This window comes from Nycticebus coucang, chromosome 11 (genome assembly GCF_027406575.1).
Source record: "Nycticebus coucang isolate mNycCou1 chromosome 11, mNycCou1.pri, whole genome shotgun sequence".
Lineage (NCBI taxonomy): Eukaryota > Metazoa > Chordata > Mammalia > Primates > Lorisidae > Nycticebus > Nycticebus coucang.
Window position 1 is genome coordinate 25,871,894 of NC_069790.1, and position 16,600 is coordinate 25,888,493.

The 16,600-nt window shown below is 39.0% G+C and overlaps 1 protein-coding gene across 4 annotated transcripts in view; it reads right to left on the reverse strand.

Annotated features, from left to right (window-relative positions):
• Positions 1–15,681, reverse strand: part of ITPRID1 (ITPR interacting domain containing 1) — a 134,641-nt gene extending 118,960 nt beyond the window's left edge. For all 4 annotated transcript variants that reach the window (XM_053609383.1, XM_053609382.1, XM_053609384.1 and 1 more), the window contains exons 1-4: positions 15,580–15,681; positions 15,263–15,441; positions 13,941–13,989; positions 13,580–13,623 (exon numbers count right to left, since the gene is read on the reverse strand). In XM_053609383.1, the coding sequence (XP_053465358.1) occupies positions 13,580–13,623; positions 13,941–13,989; positions 15,263–15,419 (250 nt within the window). In that variant the 5' untranslated portion in view covers positions 15,420–15,441; positions 15,580–15,681. The remainder of the gene's footprint in view (positions 1–13,579; positions 13,624–13,940; positions 13,990–15,262; positions 15,442–15,579) is intronic.
• Between the last annotated feature and the right edge of the window lie 919 nt (positions 15,682–16,600).

The following is a 16,600-nucleotide window of genomic DNA, read 5'->3' on the forward strand; positions in this document are numbered from 1 at the left end:
ACTAAAACAAAGCAAAACAAAACTAAAGAAATAACACTAGGCTAGAAATCTAGAGACTTAAGATGTGTTACTGTGGTGTGAATGAATGGCATATCCTTTGCTAACTCTGAATCTAGGATACATGACTCCACTTTAAAGAGGTAGTGAGAGAACAGATATACAGATATTTTGCCCTACAAAATAATTGGAACTCTGTCACAAGAGACAGATAAGGTAAGAAATCTAAATCTATTTTTGAGGTTTAAATACAGAGTGGAAATATATATGGCCTCTGTGCTACCACTGTCAATGCAGACATCATTAATCAATTGCATCACTTTCCCATCACATCTTCAGGAAAGTCACCACCAACTGATTAGAATTATCACAAAAGATTAAGTTACTGACCATCCTTTGTTTATAAAAAACTTCATGGGTGTGTTTTTGAGAAGAACAGAATAAGCATGGGTATGTATCTAAAATTTAGAAGCTGGTAACATGAAGTGAATATATAACTACTTCATAAAACATTCCAGGGAGTCACTACCAAAAATGGAATACCAGAGGAGTTCCAGTACCATATGAAATCTTTTACAAAACTCTACTAATTTAAACAGACAAAAAAAAAGAGCTGTTCTGCATGAAGTGTTCTTCCCTTTAGCTATTCCTTCACCCTAGGAGACACCTTCAAGATCCAGACCTTGTAAACCGTCAATTATTCAACACACAAGACCCTCAGTAGGCAGACATGGCTAATTCACTGCTGCACTCTTGCTCAGTGAATACAAATCAATCTCAGAGCTTCTTAAACTTGTAACATCACTGCCAATTGATTGAAATTGTCACAGAAGTGAAAGCCTATTTGCTACCTTTTCAATCATGTCATAGATGCTAGCACAGTATAATTTTTAGGCAATCATGTTGTAATAACTTGATAGTATGATGAATTAAATAAGTCGTCCAAATGAAGATAAAATTAATAATTATAATTTTAAGTATTTTTTTTCCATTTCTCCCTGCACCCTTCCTAGCAGCACCAATTCTATGCACTATGTTGCATGTAATTCACAAAGCAAGACTTCATTTGTTCTTGGTTTAGCTTATCCAGATAATTCTGGAGCATTTCTGTGCACCTATTGTCTCCTAAAACATTCTACAGTCCTAGGTCATGTGGTGGCATATTGTGCTAGTACCAATGCTCTTGCATCACTTTGGTCTTTTCTGCTTGCCTGCCTGCTATTGCCCTGCATTTCCTGGAATGTGTGATTAAATGTGTACATTCAGGCTGGGATCTGGTGTTGTAGACACCGGGAATTGTTCAAACTGTCAGAGCAGAAATGATCCATTTTCAGACATTGATGAGAAAAGCTCAGCCTTGCTGAGTTCTCAAACACCCTGTTATTGTAGAAAATCAAGTCATCTAAGGCCAGGTGTGGTGGCTCATGCCTGTAATTCTAGTGCTCTGTGAGGCTGAGGTGGGACGATCACTTGAGATCAGGAGTTCTAGACCAGCCTGAGCCAGAGCAAAACCCTGTCTGTACTAAAAATAGAAAATTTGCCAGGCTTGTGGCAGGGTTCTATAGTCCCAGCTACTCAGGAGGCTGAGGCAGGAGGAGTACGAGGCTGCTGTGAGCTAGGCTGAGGCCATGGCACCTTAGCCTGGGTGCTACAGTGAGACTCTATCTAAAAAAAAAGAAAAGAAAATCAAGATATCCAGAATTTGCAGTCTTCACCCAAGGGGCTTCTTCATGGAATTCTAGTACCCAAACAGATCTAGTAGCCACAGTCCAGGGACCACACGCCTCTGTCTGCTGTTGTTTAATAACACTTGGGTTGCCAGGAAATGTAGGGTCCTCTTCAAGAGAAAAAGAAATCCCTAAAGGTAACATGTTTTCCTAGGGATGTATAAGAGGACCCAGCTTGGTCACTTACAGGGAGGAGGAGGGAAGTTCTGGTCTAATGACAACATGAAAGCCTTATACAGCTTTAGAATCAGCTGTGGAAAGGGCCTCTCACTTTCCACCACACAGCCAGCACCCTGCGAGGTCAGCCATCACTGACAATTAGGGGCTCTCCCTACCTGAAGCTCATCCTCCTTGATGTACAAATACAGCATTTACATTCTTTCCCAGATGCCTGTACTTTTTCTTCTTCATCTTGATGAAAATGACACAAATGTCTATCCACAGCCAATATATTCAGACATAATAGCCTTCTCTGCGGCTGAGCTTAGATTTTGGAGAAAACCAAGGCAAAGAAAGCTGATATGATTTTTTAAACTCACAACATAAGCCTCATTTTAAAAATTGTGACAAAAGTATTAACTATTATTTAGGTTTACTGCTTGATTTCCATCTTACATTCTAGCCCCGTTGGTCCCAGGAGACCGAGTGGCATTTTGACAGTGTTACTCTGTGTTTGCTGCCTGATCACTGCAGAAGCAGCGACTGGCCTTTCCAACATTTGAACTCAGGCAGTGGAAAGTCTTGCACAGGGCAGCTGGTGAAGTATTACATTATCCCTTTCCTGTTGGAGGGTTACTTTGCTTTGGTTTCCCATTTTGCTAATGTGTGAGGTCAACTTTCCACGGCCTTAGGACGGGTTTGTCAGGGTTAGGTGCTGCTTCCCTTTCCTGTTTCCAATAAAAAGGTACAAGCTGCTGGCCCACAGTGTGCCAGTTCTTGCAGAGATTGGAATGTCTGAACTTTCCCTAAAACTTGGATGAGCCAGCAGCACTAGCCCAGGTATGTTCAGGGCAGGGGTCTGTTGAAGGCAACGTGCTCTTAAATGCTCTCCTGTCTCTTTCCCGCTGCTTCCTTCGTTAGCAATCACCTGCCTTGGTCCCAGAAACACGTGAGTCTCCCGCCTCTAATCAGAGCAAGAATCTCACACTCAGGCAAGGGTATGGCCAATGGACAAACTGCTCCTGTACCCAGATTCCTCCCATGTGTCTGTAGACCCCAGGTGTGAGGCTGCCCCAGGGAAAAGGTGGGTCCTCACATGTGTGCTTGTTTCCCCGCACAGAGCTCTGCTCATAGGTCTTCCTCAATTCCACATTCACTTCTCTAGTGGCTGGTCTTAATATTTCCTTCATTATTTTCCCCTCCAGGATACCATTGTTAGGTTTTTAAAATTAGATTTTACTCTCTAAAAGCATTTGGGGAAGGAGAAAGATTAGAAAAAAAAAATTAAGTCCTACTATCCCCAAGTTTCCTAGAGTTGATATGGAGGAAAATTAAAGTGTGAGGAAAAAAAAACTTTCCCTGTTCTATTCAATACATCCCATTCCATGGGTTAAAATGCCAGTTCTGATTCCCTTTTAGATACTTGAGTCTCTAGCCACCCTCCCCACTGTTTGGTGGACTTCTGCCATCTGAAGCAGCAGACACCACACTTAACCCTGCAAAATGTATTACTGGGGAAGATGTAGTTAGATATGCAGAAGGCACTAATTAGCACCTTTATTGGCTTAGAAAGCACTTTTTATTTTGGTTTTCCTAAGCATTTCTGACTGATTCATGGAAGACATTTGGTTCTTTGGAATATCATCCAATAGACTAATCAAATTTCATTTTTGCAAGACTCAAAAATAATAGCATTCTGCAGTTTTCCGTATATTTAACTCCTGCATGACCAGGACACTTAGTAGAAACAGTCAACATTGTTTGTTTGTCTTATTTGGAAAATTTTAATCCATATTCATATTTGCAAAAAACACCTTTACATTCCGCCTGATACTCATGCTCAAAAGCTTAAAGCCAGTTGGAATTCTGTGCTCTTTTTTACCCATATATCTGTTTATTTTTCAGATGCTGTTGACTGTTCTCCATTCCAGCATAAATTGACCCTCAGCGTAAATTCTTTCACCTCAAGCCTGAGTTCTGTTATGAACTTCTTCCTAGTGTGCACACTCTTCCATTGTCAGGATAAACACCAAATCTGTCATTTCTCTTTGCATTGTAGTGAGTTCAGAACTCACTACAATAGAGCTGGCAAATGTGTAGCACCCTTGCTTCAATTCCTCACCAGCACATACAAGAGTTATCACTAAAGATTATCATAAATTATTCTTGACTTTCTTTTTAGGTGAAAAAAGATATGGTGTCAAAATTCTGCTTGTCCCAGACCCTGGTTACAGCCACCTATCCACTAGAATGAGAATCTGAGATGACACTTCTGTGCCAATTCAGTCCTTAGAATTCCCGTGTGATTTCCTCTTTCTGGATTTTAAGACATCTATAATCCCATCACACCCCATTTAACAGAAAAATTTCCACCATTGTTCCCTAGCATGAAACCATTTTTCTAGTCTGATTATCTTCCGTACGCTCTCCTGAGCACATTTAGTTTTCTTCTCAATTCTGTGCCTTCATTCAAACTTTTATTGCTTCTGCCAAATTAATTTTTCTTGCCTCTTTGTTTTTTCAAAACCATATCCCTCTTTCTTTGACTAGCTCAAGTCTCACCTCTTTTGAGAAGATTTCCCAATCTGAAAATATCATCTGTATGATGTTTTATTGAGATTCTTTTATCACCTTTGGGGAAATCAGATATTTTAGAGATGATACCTGCCCCAGGGGCATTTCCCATTTTGTCAATGATACGAATCATATCTCTAATAATTTGAGGCAGCACTAGCCAAGTTGACCACAACTTGATATGACCCCAAATAGATGTCACTGGTTTTCAGAAGAGAGATTGAGTCTAAGTACAAAAATCAGAAAGGGTTTGATAAAGGATATGGGACTTGGATCAGGCCTCAAAAGAAGGGAAAGGGGTGAATAGAACAGGAAAGATTAAGACAGGAGAAGTTGTATGAAGAAAGGTAAAGAACTAAGCATTTAATGAGAAGGGACAAGATCAGAAGGTCTTGTAGGGAAGTTGGTGTACGTTACATTTGAATTGTAGTGATCCTGAACATACCAGAGCAACATTCTTGAGATCAAAAGTTATGTATTTTAAACCTTTGTACCCTTCATCTAGAACACTTCTTTGCTTGGAATGCTTTCATTTGACAAGAAGGGAACACCTATCATATTTAATGGGATTTACACTGACCTTTTCTTATCGTATAGACCACAAAATTTAGATTTTGATTTTCTAAATTCTTGTCATGTAACCAAGTCTTACTGGAAACAAATAAGTTTGCTCTTTTTGGATATCTCTGTGGATTGGAGAAGAAATATCTAAATATAAGAAAGGACAAATTAATTAACCACCCATTAAGTAGTAACTGGAATCAAACATCTTTGACAAAAACTGTCTTTTTACTGTGGGAGTACTTCTTATTTTTTCACTCATAGTTACACTTGGATGCATTGATAAACAAGTGCCAATTATAAAAGCCTATGTATTAAAGTGTGCATTCATTGTATGTATCTTTTTTTTTTTTTTTTAGAGACAGAGTGTCACCTTTTTGCCCTCGGTAGAGTGCAGTGGCATCACAGCTCACAGCAACCTCCAATTCCTGGGCTTAGGTGATTCTCTTGCCTCAGCCTCCCATGTAACTGGGACCACATGTGCCCGCCACAATGCCCAGCTATTTTTTGTTGCAGTTTGGCCGGGGCCAGGTTTGAACCCACCTGTCTTGTTATATGGGGCTGGTGCCCTACTCACTAAGCCACAGTCACCGCCCTTCATTATATTCATCTTCTCCTTACATTATGATGACAATGCATGACAATGCACTCTCACATTTATTTATTTATTTATTTATTTATTTATTTGACACAGAGCCTTAAACTGTCGCCCTGGGTAGGATGCTGTGGCATCACACCTCACAGCTACCTCCAACTACTAGGCTTAAGTGATTCTCTTGCCTCGGTCTCCCAAGTAGCTGGGACTATAGGTGCTGGCCACAATGACTGGCTATTTTTTTTTTTTGTTTGTTTGTTTTGTTATAGTTATCATTGTTGTTTGGCAGGCCCATGCTGGACTTGAACCTGCCAGCTCTGGTGTATGTGACTGGCGCCATAGCCACTTGAGCTACAGGTGCCAAGCCTCACTTACATTATTAATGTAATTCTTGTATTATAATGACAATTCATATCCAGTGCGATAGTACTGATGTTTAATTTGTTCTTTGGTGGTAAGAATGAGCACTACAAACCAGATGCTCTCTCCAGGCTTTTTAATATGCAGCTTTAATACAAAATTGGAGATTAAGAATGAGTCTGGAGCCTGGAAAAGAGCAACCTTAACATTTATGACCATGGACCCTTTAATACCACAATTGAGTCCAAAGAGGCTCAGAATGTCCTAATGTATTTGTGGTTATAGGAAAGTGTGGATCCCTACTTCACCCAAAATGACAATCTAACATTTTTACTTGCACAGTCAGTGACCAATAAAAGGAGTTAATCTGCACTCAGGGGTGGTGATTCTTGGAAAAGGAAATGGGAAAAAGTTGTAGGATGCCTATGAGGATCTTCCCTGGAAGTCATCCATGGACCCAAAGCAGACAATGCCTTGGAGAGTCTGAAGAAGGAAATTGTCAGACAATCAACTAAGATGCCCTAAGATGTGTTACAAGGTAAGGCAGAGAATGACAGACTATCCTGTGTGAAATGCTTTAATAAGACTTGGCATGCAAGGAGCAAGGGCAGCTACCCAACATGTTACAGTTACTAAACTTAATATGGAAAGAAGGATTTTAAGACATGTATAATCTGATTATACCACTTTTAAGAGAGACAAGGGAAGGTCTCTGTCCTAGCTATAGGGAGAAACCCAAGTAATTTCTATTAGCAAATAACTTTGGGTGAGCAATATTTCATTGGCGGAGGTGTCAAAGCCCTAAGAGGATAAGGACCACACGGGGGTGTATAGGCTCTGGCCGCAGCTCCAGGAAGACCAGGGATGGTGCCACATACCTCCATTCAGCTCAACTATCAATCACTGCTATAAGTTCACACATTGTGCTACAATGGCTCTCATCTTCCAAACAGAAAATCTTGTTATCTCCCCTTTTCTAGCAGCTGTTATTTCAGTTAGCTATTCCCTTTCACCTCTTAATTCCTCAAAGTAATTTTCTGTTTCCACTTCCTCTACTCCCTTTCCATCTTAAAAGCTGTATAATCAGGATCTCTCCCCCACCATTCCTCTGCAATAGCTCTTCTCAGGGTCCCCAGTGACCTCCTTTGCCAAAGCTGATGGTCCACTGTCAATCCTCCTCATAGGCACCCCTCAACAGCAGCTGGTGAGGTTGACTGCTCCCTCCTCAACACATTGACTCCCTGGCCTTTCAGACTCTTCTCTTTCTGCTCTCTTTGTATCTCATGCCCCACCCCTTCTTTTCCTCTGCTGGTTTTTTAGGTCTTCCTGGCCTCTTTATTTGGACTCACTTCTCTGGTCTTCTGGTTTTAGGTACCATGTACTTGCCAAATAGTCCCAAACTGTTTATGTATAATCCTAGACTTTTCCCCTGAATTCTAGATGTGTATTTACAACTTTCTACTCAAAAGCATTTCCTTGGCTATCTAGTAAGAATTTAAACCATGATATGATTAAAATAGAATTTCCCATCTCTTAACCCAAGCCTGATCTTTCTATTGTTTTACCCATCCCAATAAATGGCCACCCATCTTCCCAAATACTTAGGCATAATTTGTTGTAGCCATTTTTGACTTTTTTCTTTCTTTTATATCCTACATCCAATCCACCAGCATATCCTGCCATGACGACGTTTCAAACATATTCAGATTCCAACACTTCTCTCTACAATGACTGCTACTATACTGGTTTAAGTCTCCATCCTCTTTCATTTGAAATATTTCACCAGCCTCCTAACTGGGCTTTCTGCGATTACCCTCTCCAACCTTCTCCCACAGTCTATTCTTCAAATGGCAGTCAGAGTTTCTTTGTTAAGAGGAACCAAGATAATACCACGTCTTGGTATAAAACATTTTAAAGGATTCCCTTCTCACACTGAGTAAAAGACCACATACTTATAGGGATACTTTAATACATCACCCTAAATTATTTGGTTTCTGGGTGGTTTTTTAACCATTACCCCTCTACTGTCATCCTTCCCTATTTAACAGCAACCACTCAGGGATCCTTGTATACAGAGGGCAAACTTCCACCCTGGGACCTTTGCTATCTCGTCTACCTGAAACAGTTCATTTCCAGAAAATAAATACCCCACTCCTTCAGTTCTTTCAGGCAGCTGCTAAAAGGTAATTTTATGTGAGATGACTTCCCATATCACCTGTGTTCCCGGCACATTGCACATCAATTTCTTTGCTTATTGTTTCTATCATTGTTGCACCTACTTTCTTCAGTGTCCCTAGTCATAAAAGAGAGCCTGACTTGTAAGAGGCCCTCAATACATAATTTCCAAATACACCGAAGAAAGGAATAAAAGGGGATCTGAAAGAAATTTTGTGTTCCTGTAGGCCAGATTTGATAACATATTTGGTCTCTAGTCTCCAGCTTCTATCCTAAATCTAAGGTGCAAGGAGAGATATGGGCTGCAGGGGAAAGCTGAGAGATATTTCTGTAACACAGAATACCAGCAATGCTACCTAAGTCCTCAGGTGATAGAGTCATGCAGTGTAATGTAAATGAGTGCTTCTACAGATTCTGCAAGAAACAGAGCACCACAAAAGCTCAAAGGCCATGGTGGTGGTGCCCAGAGGAGCAGAAGAAGAACATGATGTTTGGAAAGTGTTAAATGTCTTGTCTGTGTGTGGAGTAATAGCTGAGATAGTCGAAGGGGACTCATTTATGAAACTGGATGAGAGATCTAATGACTCTCAGAAATACTTACAAAGGATATTTTGCAAATAAACCCTGTGACACCAAGATGGGTCAATAATAATCCATCAAAATTTGATACTGATTTTATTGTAACCCAATTGGTACCCACAGGCTGGTGAGACTTGAGCCAAATTCCAAATAACTCTAATTTGGTGTTATTTATAGGTTAATTTCAAGATAATTTTACACCTCTCTCTTCCTTCCAAATTATGCCAGTTTTGGAGTATGAAACCTAGAGATTTATAGAGTAGATTTTAGTTCAAAGAAAAAGTATTAATTAAATATAGCTCTAAAAGGAAGAGAGAGGTGTAAAATTATCCTGAAATTAACCTTACCTTTAAGGAGCATCCTTCTCTTCCACCCAAGATTGGCTCACAAAAGTAAGGAAAAAGTAGAGGTAGACTTAATGGCAGCTAATTTACACCAGTGTGCAGGCATCAGATATAGACCAGTTTTTTGGTGGAAAAATCATGAACTTTGAAATCAGACAGACTTAAATTCAAATTATATCTCCATCTTTTATTGGCTGTGTGGTTTTAAGCAAATTTTAACATTTCTGAGTATCTGTTTCCTCAATAGATAAGGTTAATCATCCTGCTATTTTGTTTGAGGTGTACTTGGCAATAGTTTTTACATATGTAATAATAATAAGCACTTGATAAATAATAATGACTGATTATATAATTCTATTATTACTTTTGAGTCTGAAATGTATGGAGATCAGAAATGTATAAAGATCAGAAACCTAGTGAACCTCAGAAAGACACAATAACCTGAGTGCTTTCTAGTTGTTAAACATTAATTTCTCAGTCATATCAATTTTTTAAGATTTTAAGTTCTGATAATAAAAAATTTCTGAAATGGTAAGAAAATGATTTACTTTGATTTTCCAAATGAATTATTTGACGTTTTTCAGCTTTACTGAGATATATTTAACAAATAAAATGTTATATGTATTCAAAGTATACAACCTGTTTTGAAATATATATACACTGTGAAATGATTATTGTAATCAAGTTAATTAACACATTAATCACCTCACACACTTACCACCCCACCTTTTTTTTGAGGTGAGAAGACTTAAGACCTACTGTCTTAGGCAATTTCAAGTATATATTATGTTATTTTAGCTAAATTCACCATGCTGTACTTAAGGTCTCCAGAACTTATTCATTTTTATAACAATAAGTTTGTACCCTTTGATCAGCCTAACGTATCTTTTTTTTTTTTTTTACTTTAAGCTCTAGATGTGGACATTTTTCATTTCCATAGGCATTTGATTGACATAAAAAATAAGTTACATACATGAGAAAATTTACATTCCAGAGGACTGTTGTGTTCCCAGAGGGCTAGTGTAGAAGAGTTAGAAGCCCTAGAGAGAGAAATGCCACCCATCCACATCACTCATACTTTGACTTTTCCAACAGGAATGGTGATATAGGTTGTCTTAGACTATTTTCTGTAACTAAAGCACAGTTACACATACTGGATAATTTATAAACAATAGAATTGCTATTTGGCTCATGATTATGGAGGCTGGGAAGTCCAAGAACAAGTGGCTGCATCTAGTAAGAGCCTTCTTGCATGTCATGCTATAGTAAAACAAAAAGGAATGGAAGCACACGAGATAGGGAGAACGCAGGCTTCCAACTTGCTCTTCTCTCAGGAGCCCACTCCCATGATGGCAGACCCCTTTCATGATAACTAACTCAGTCCCATGATAATGGCATTAATCCAGCCATAAGAGCAGAGAGCCTTCAGGGCCTGTTTACTTCGTAAAGGTCCCACTTTTTAATACTGTCACATTGGTGTTTAAATTTCAACATGAGTTTTAGAGAAGACACTCAAACCACAGCACAGGGCTTTCCTCCCAGGGGTTTCCATGCACAACATAAATAGTAAATTATGTTAGTTCTCTAGAGAGGCAACATGGCTATACAGCCAGATAGTTGTTAGTTCAAATTTCAACTCCCTTACCTAGTAAATGAGAGACTTTGGCCAATTTACTTCACCTCTATAAACCTAATTTTACTCCTTACAAAGTTTAATAATCATAATATTCACCTCAAAGATGGTCTGGTAAACAAGATAATGTATACCTATCATGTGCATCTCCATATGCATTAATTTCTCCTCACAGTCATACTGATGAAGAGGCTGCAGTGCTAAGGGTTAGGGGATTTACCTAGCATAATGGTGATAAACAAGGTGCAAATGGACCAATCAGATTCTAAATGAGTAAGAATGAGACTTTAGGTAGCCAAAGAGGAGCGTAAAGGCCATAAAAGCCCAAGCCCCATGTTGGCCATCACAAGACTCAGCAGGGAATCAGGAAGAGGACCACCAAATTCTTATTTCACTTATCTGTGTCATGTGGGCTTAGACCAAGGCTTGGAGGCCCACTAGAAGGCTTTCTGGAGGAGCCACTGGGTCACCTCTAAGATGGACAGACACTTGGATCCTGTTGCCACTTACTGTTCAAAGCCTCAGAAGCCAACACTAAGGAAATCATCCTGAGAATAAATTCCACTTGGAGTCAATTGACTTGTGTCTACCCAATTTAATTTCTCCCCCGAAGCTCAGAATGTGTCCTTGTTTGGAAATGGGGTCATTGCAATTATAGTTAGTTTTGATGAGATCATGTTGGATTAGGGTGGGTCCTGGATCCAGGGATTGGTGACCTTGTAAGAAGAGGAGAAGACACATAAGAAGAGGCCACATGGAGATGGAGCCCTGGAATGAGTGACGCAGCCACAAGCCAGGAACAGCCAGGATTTCCAGGAGCAACTAGAAGCTAGGAAGAGACAAGGAAGGATTCTTTCCCTAGAACCATCAGAAGGCGATGAGGTTTGTTAACACCTTGATTTTGGCCTTCCAGACTCCATAACTGGGAGAGAGTAAGTTTCTGTTGTTGTAAGTCACCACGTTTGTGGTGACCTACTATAGCCACCCTAGCTAACTAATGCACCACTCTACATCCTAGCAGGATTTTGAGTTTTTCCAGGATTTTCTCTCTAGGAATGACAACTCTTCTTTTTCCTCTTCAACTCCTTTTCATTTCCTCACAGTTTTTCTCTCTGCCACCCTGGCCAGGTCATCAGTTTCTGGCACCATTCTAGTGCACATCCTTTCTAGTGGCTTTTGGCTACCCCACGCTCAGAGTGAGTATCATCATGGCTAAGGCTGGCACACATGGGCATTACTATTAATAGAAGTCCTGCCTCTAACCATCTGTAACCAAATATCACAGCACTTGACCTCCAGTGCCCCAGATTCCTCACCTGCAAAACAAAAATGAGAACCAGCCATGCTACTACACAGGTTACAGAGCTTAAAATATGATCGATGAGAAAGGCGCTGGTAAAAGTGAAGGTTCAATTAAACCCATAAGAAGCTATTCCATTATTATTAAAAACCTTGCTGAAGATGAAGGACTTGGCAAACAGAAACCATGCATTTCTGATATCAGAGCCATGGTGCAAGCCCTTTTCTTCATCCAGGTCTTTACCTCATGTCTGTGCTTTTGCAGTTCACTGACTTCATTCAAAAAAGGAAGGTCCATGATTTGTTTTTGATTTCTGGGAAGCAAAGCCTTTAATACAATTTACTGATGGCCCCAGAACTAGTGCCAGGCTTCTGGCCAGGACCAGGACAAGAGGAAATATGGGGATAAAGTACTGGGTACATTCCTTACCTTCTTGCTTTTTTTTTAGTCCAGACTAAAACAGAGAGGCACATAAATTTTATTTTTGGAAAAAATAAGAGATTTCTATGTTTGTGGAATTTTAAAAGTAATAAAGCAGTTTGGTGAGGAAGGAAATGTCAATGATATACCTAGTTTTTTAAAAGGGGGAAAAAAATCCCAATTTAAACTTGTTTGTAGCCAGTGGTCAATCTTAATTTAAGATGGCAGTGAAGAAAGTGAATAATTAAAACCAGCAAGGTGACTATTACACTAATAATTTTTCCCTGTAATCATTAAATTCCTAATTTATATCATCTTTTTAAGACACAGTGGCATTTCATCAATTTTAAAACATACTTTATTCACATCTTAGCATTTATGAAATAAGGGTATGTCTTATAGTCAATATTGCTTTTCATTTGTAATTGCCAGTTTGGTTTGTTTTTTTCTGAGTGGTACTTAAAATATAAGTGCATTTTATAATCAAAGGGTCTTAGATTCTATAAAATAAGGAATTTTGTTTAATGAAGATGGAAACTGTAAGATTTGTAATTACATCTCTTTTTATAATGTTCTTATCAATTCTCAGTAAAACAACTGCAATTCTTTTTTTTTTTATAATGTTCTTATCAATTCTCAGTAAAACAAATGCAATTTCTGCCTCAGAAATACTTGCATTGTTTGCTTTGCAATTCAGGCATTTGTTCTTCCTGAGAACAAATACAATGTTAGAAAGAGATGATATAAGTGTAATTTTGAGAATAAAAAATAGAAAGAGACTAGATTTAGGAATAAAAGTAAATAGAGTACGAGGGAAATGAAACAATGTCATTGCCATAATTATATCCTTGCAAATGTCTTCTTAGAGCCCATTGAGTTTCCTGCCACAGTCTGAGCTGTCAGATGATTTGTCTAAATCCTGGTTTCAGCTTCTAACTGAAAGTAGAAGCTTCTACCTGAGTAAACACCTATCATTTCTGAATCTCAGTCTTCTATGTCAATCAAAGGAATTATGATGCACGGTTTTTGAGGTCTGTACTTTTCCAGGAGCCTCTGATAATTCTCATTTTAGGAAGATTTATTCACATGGACATTTTAATGTATCTCCTACACAACTCCAAAAAGCATAACCGCTTCTGGGTTCTCTTGTCTTACCAGTGTGGTCAATGACTTGCTGAAAGTTTTCATTTACAGAGACACTATAAAGAAAGAAAAGTATTGTGAATTAAACAATGTGTGTAAATCAATTATACTAAATTGCTTTTTCATTAAACCGATGAGAGCAAATGCAGAGTTAAGTTTTATTAAGAAGGACTTTTGGAAGCCAGTGAATAGTCAGGATCTAAAATACTATTCTATTTTGTACTTTTTAAATTGATACTTAGCTTTTGCAATAATAGGATAATTCTTCAAGTACCCAATTAAAATGAAAATTCTTACTTGTCCAGGCAAAGTTGCCCACATTATTTTCATGGATCTTTGAAAGAGAATGCATAAGGCACAAAGAAACACTTACAAGAGTCCAGAGTCTAGCCACTGTTGAATACTTTCTTGTTTGAAATCTTCTACAAAGAAGAAAGAAACAGATCAGTAAGTCAAAGCACAACTAGCTGAAAGGACTCTACCTTAGTCGTCAAGCACCACTCAATAGCTCCATTTCCTACATGTTTAGTCACATGTTTCCATAAACATATTCATTTTTTTTCCTGAAGGCAATACCTTCTGTTTTCCATGATCAGCCTTTCCTGAGAAGGAAGTGTGTGTAAACTTGCAAAAAAACTGTAACATTTTTAAAAAGAGAGAGAGAGTAATGTGAAAGAGAAGGAAAATAAAACACTGGTGAGCAAGAGAGATGATGGAATAATTTTTAAATTACCTGGTGTGAGTACAAAGGGTGAAAAAGCAAATGAAACTTTTATATTTCTCTTGTTGGACATAAATCACCACAGAGCCTCTCCTTATTGAATCACGACATTTACCTAAGGCAGCCAGCCAGTGATGTTTATTTGCAAGGAGTTTTCTGCCAGGTTAGAAACCCAATTTGCATTCATTCCAGGGACAAATTGCACTAGAGTCCCAGATTGCTGAAGGCACTCTGTGTTAAAAAGGCACCAGTCTTTTAAGGTGGATCTTTATCACAGGACTCAATAATCATCAACAGGCTAAAGCAGAGGGTAGAAAGGCAGCATTTCCTGTTAAATATTTGTTTCCATTCTGATTGGCTACCATGGACTCTGGGCTGATTTTCTCTTTCTTTATCCAACCAAACAGCAGAGGACCTGAATTATCCCTCTCACAAGGGGAACCAAAAAACCCAGTGGACTTGGGAGGTGCTTATTGTTGTGAAGGGATGGAATGAATTGGGTGAGGGGCAAAGAAGAAAAAGCATCCAAAGAGGTACATCATGATGTGGGGGAAAGGGTTTTCTTACTCATTACTCTTGAAATGATTAAAAGTATTATCTCTATGCCTTGAGAGAGACCAAACAAATAAAAGACTTTTTAGTAAAATATCCTGTAAAGCTTCCTCCTGCCTCCAGCATGAACCCCACATGGCTTCGAAGTCCTAGGGACTTATGAGGAAGGGAAGTTGGCATGGAAAGGAAACAGAGTTCATTCTTTAGTTCATCTACTCCTGTCAAGAAGGTCTGTGTTCTGAGTATCAGCAGGAGACCTCAGAGGTGCCCATTTCGTAGACACTTCCAGCATCGTGCCAGGAACACTGGTATATTCACACCTAAGTCCTTGTTCCAAAATCATCTCCCCCCAGCCAAATGCCCCTACATCTCTCACCACCCACCACAGGACATTTTCAAACAACCCCGAGGACTCTTCTCACCCAGCGTGGGGATGGGGAGACCCTGGCTTTCCTCGGAGCCAGGAGGCAGCTGCTCATCCAGAGGGACCCATGCCTTCTTGGTGGACCTCAAGGTCTTTCTCTTGCTTTTTTCCTGGGCTTCTTGAGGATTGTCAGATCCTTGTGACTTCTCTGCCATTGTAAGAGAGTAATTCTGCAAACTGACTTAAACACACAAAGAAATCAGAAACAACGAGCTCAACTTTCCAGCTTGGCTCAGAAAGAGGGAGAAAGCCAGAATGCTCATAGTCTAATGAGCGATCCAGCTCCACAGTCTTCCCTGAGCCTGCCTCACTCACCTGAGCTGAGATTCCTGTCTTAACTGAGTGAAATGGTTCCCCCTCAGTGGTGAGGCAGCTGGAGACCAAGGGTTAAATTGTCCTGAACAATCACCAGGCCATATTCACACTCTGGAGGATTCACTTTCGTGGTCTGGCATATGGCTGGAGAGTAAAGAAATTGGACTTGAGTACATAACCCATAAACAGCCTTCAAATTTATATAACAGTTATATTTATAAAATTATTTTCAGAGATCCAAGATGTTGTGGCAAAATAAGGGCTTTGGCAACTGATCAACCTGGCTGAGTCCCATCTCTACAACTTATTACGTTGTGAACATATCTGCATGCCCTTATTTTTAAATTGGGGATGCACTGCACTGAATTTTAATAATGGTTAACCTCCATGGAATAGTTATTATGTGCTAGAATTCTGTGATGAATTCTACACATCTAAATGTAATTGTCAAGGAAGAAAGTAATATAATTACAGTGATACCTTGGAATAGGAACTTAATCCATTCCAGAACCCCCTTTTTTTTTCTTCAAAATAATAAAAACTGGATTAATATGTTCCTAAGTCCCACAAACTCAAATTTTCAAAATACACTGGATTTTAGGGTAAAATATTTACAAATAATATTTGAATAAAAATGTAAATTAATAAAATTGAAAATATAAAAAGCTAAAGACATAAATGCCTGTTTTGTCATAATTGAACTCTTATTTCAAAACATACCCCTGACTGTTCACAAATTCCTTCAACTCCTTTACAAACTTTACTGCTGTTTCTGAATTAGAAGAATTAGAACTGGCCGCCTCTCTGTCCATAACCACACTATGGATTCCAGCCCTTTTCTTAAAGTTCTCAAACTGCCTCCTATTGGCTTTGAAGTCCTCCTTTTGAGCACTAGTATCAGATGGGCCTTTTACTAAATCGTCGTGGAGAACATTGACTTTCTTACAAATTATTGTCTCAGAAATCACATCACCAGCCAGCTGTTTTTCATTAATCCAACCTAAGAGGAGTTTTTCCATCT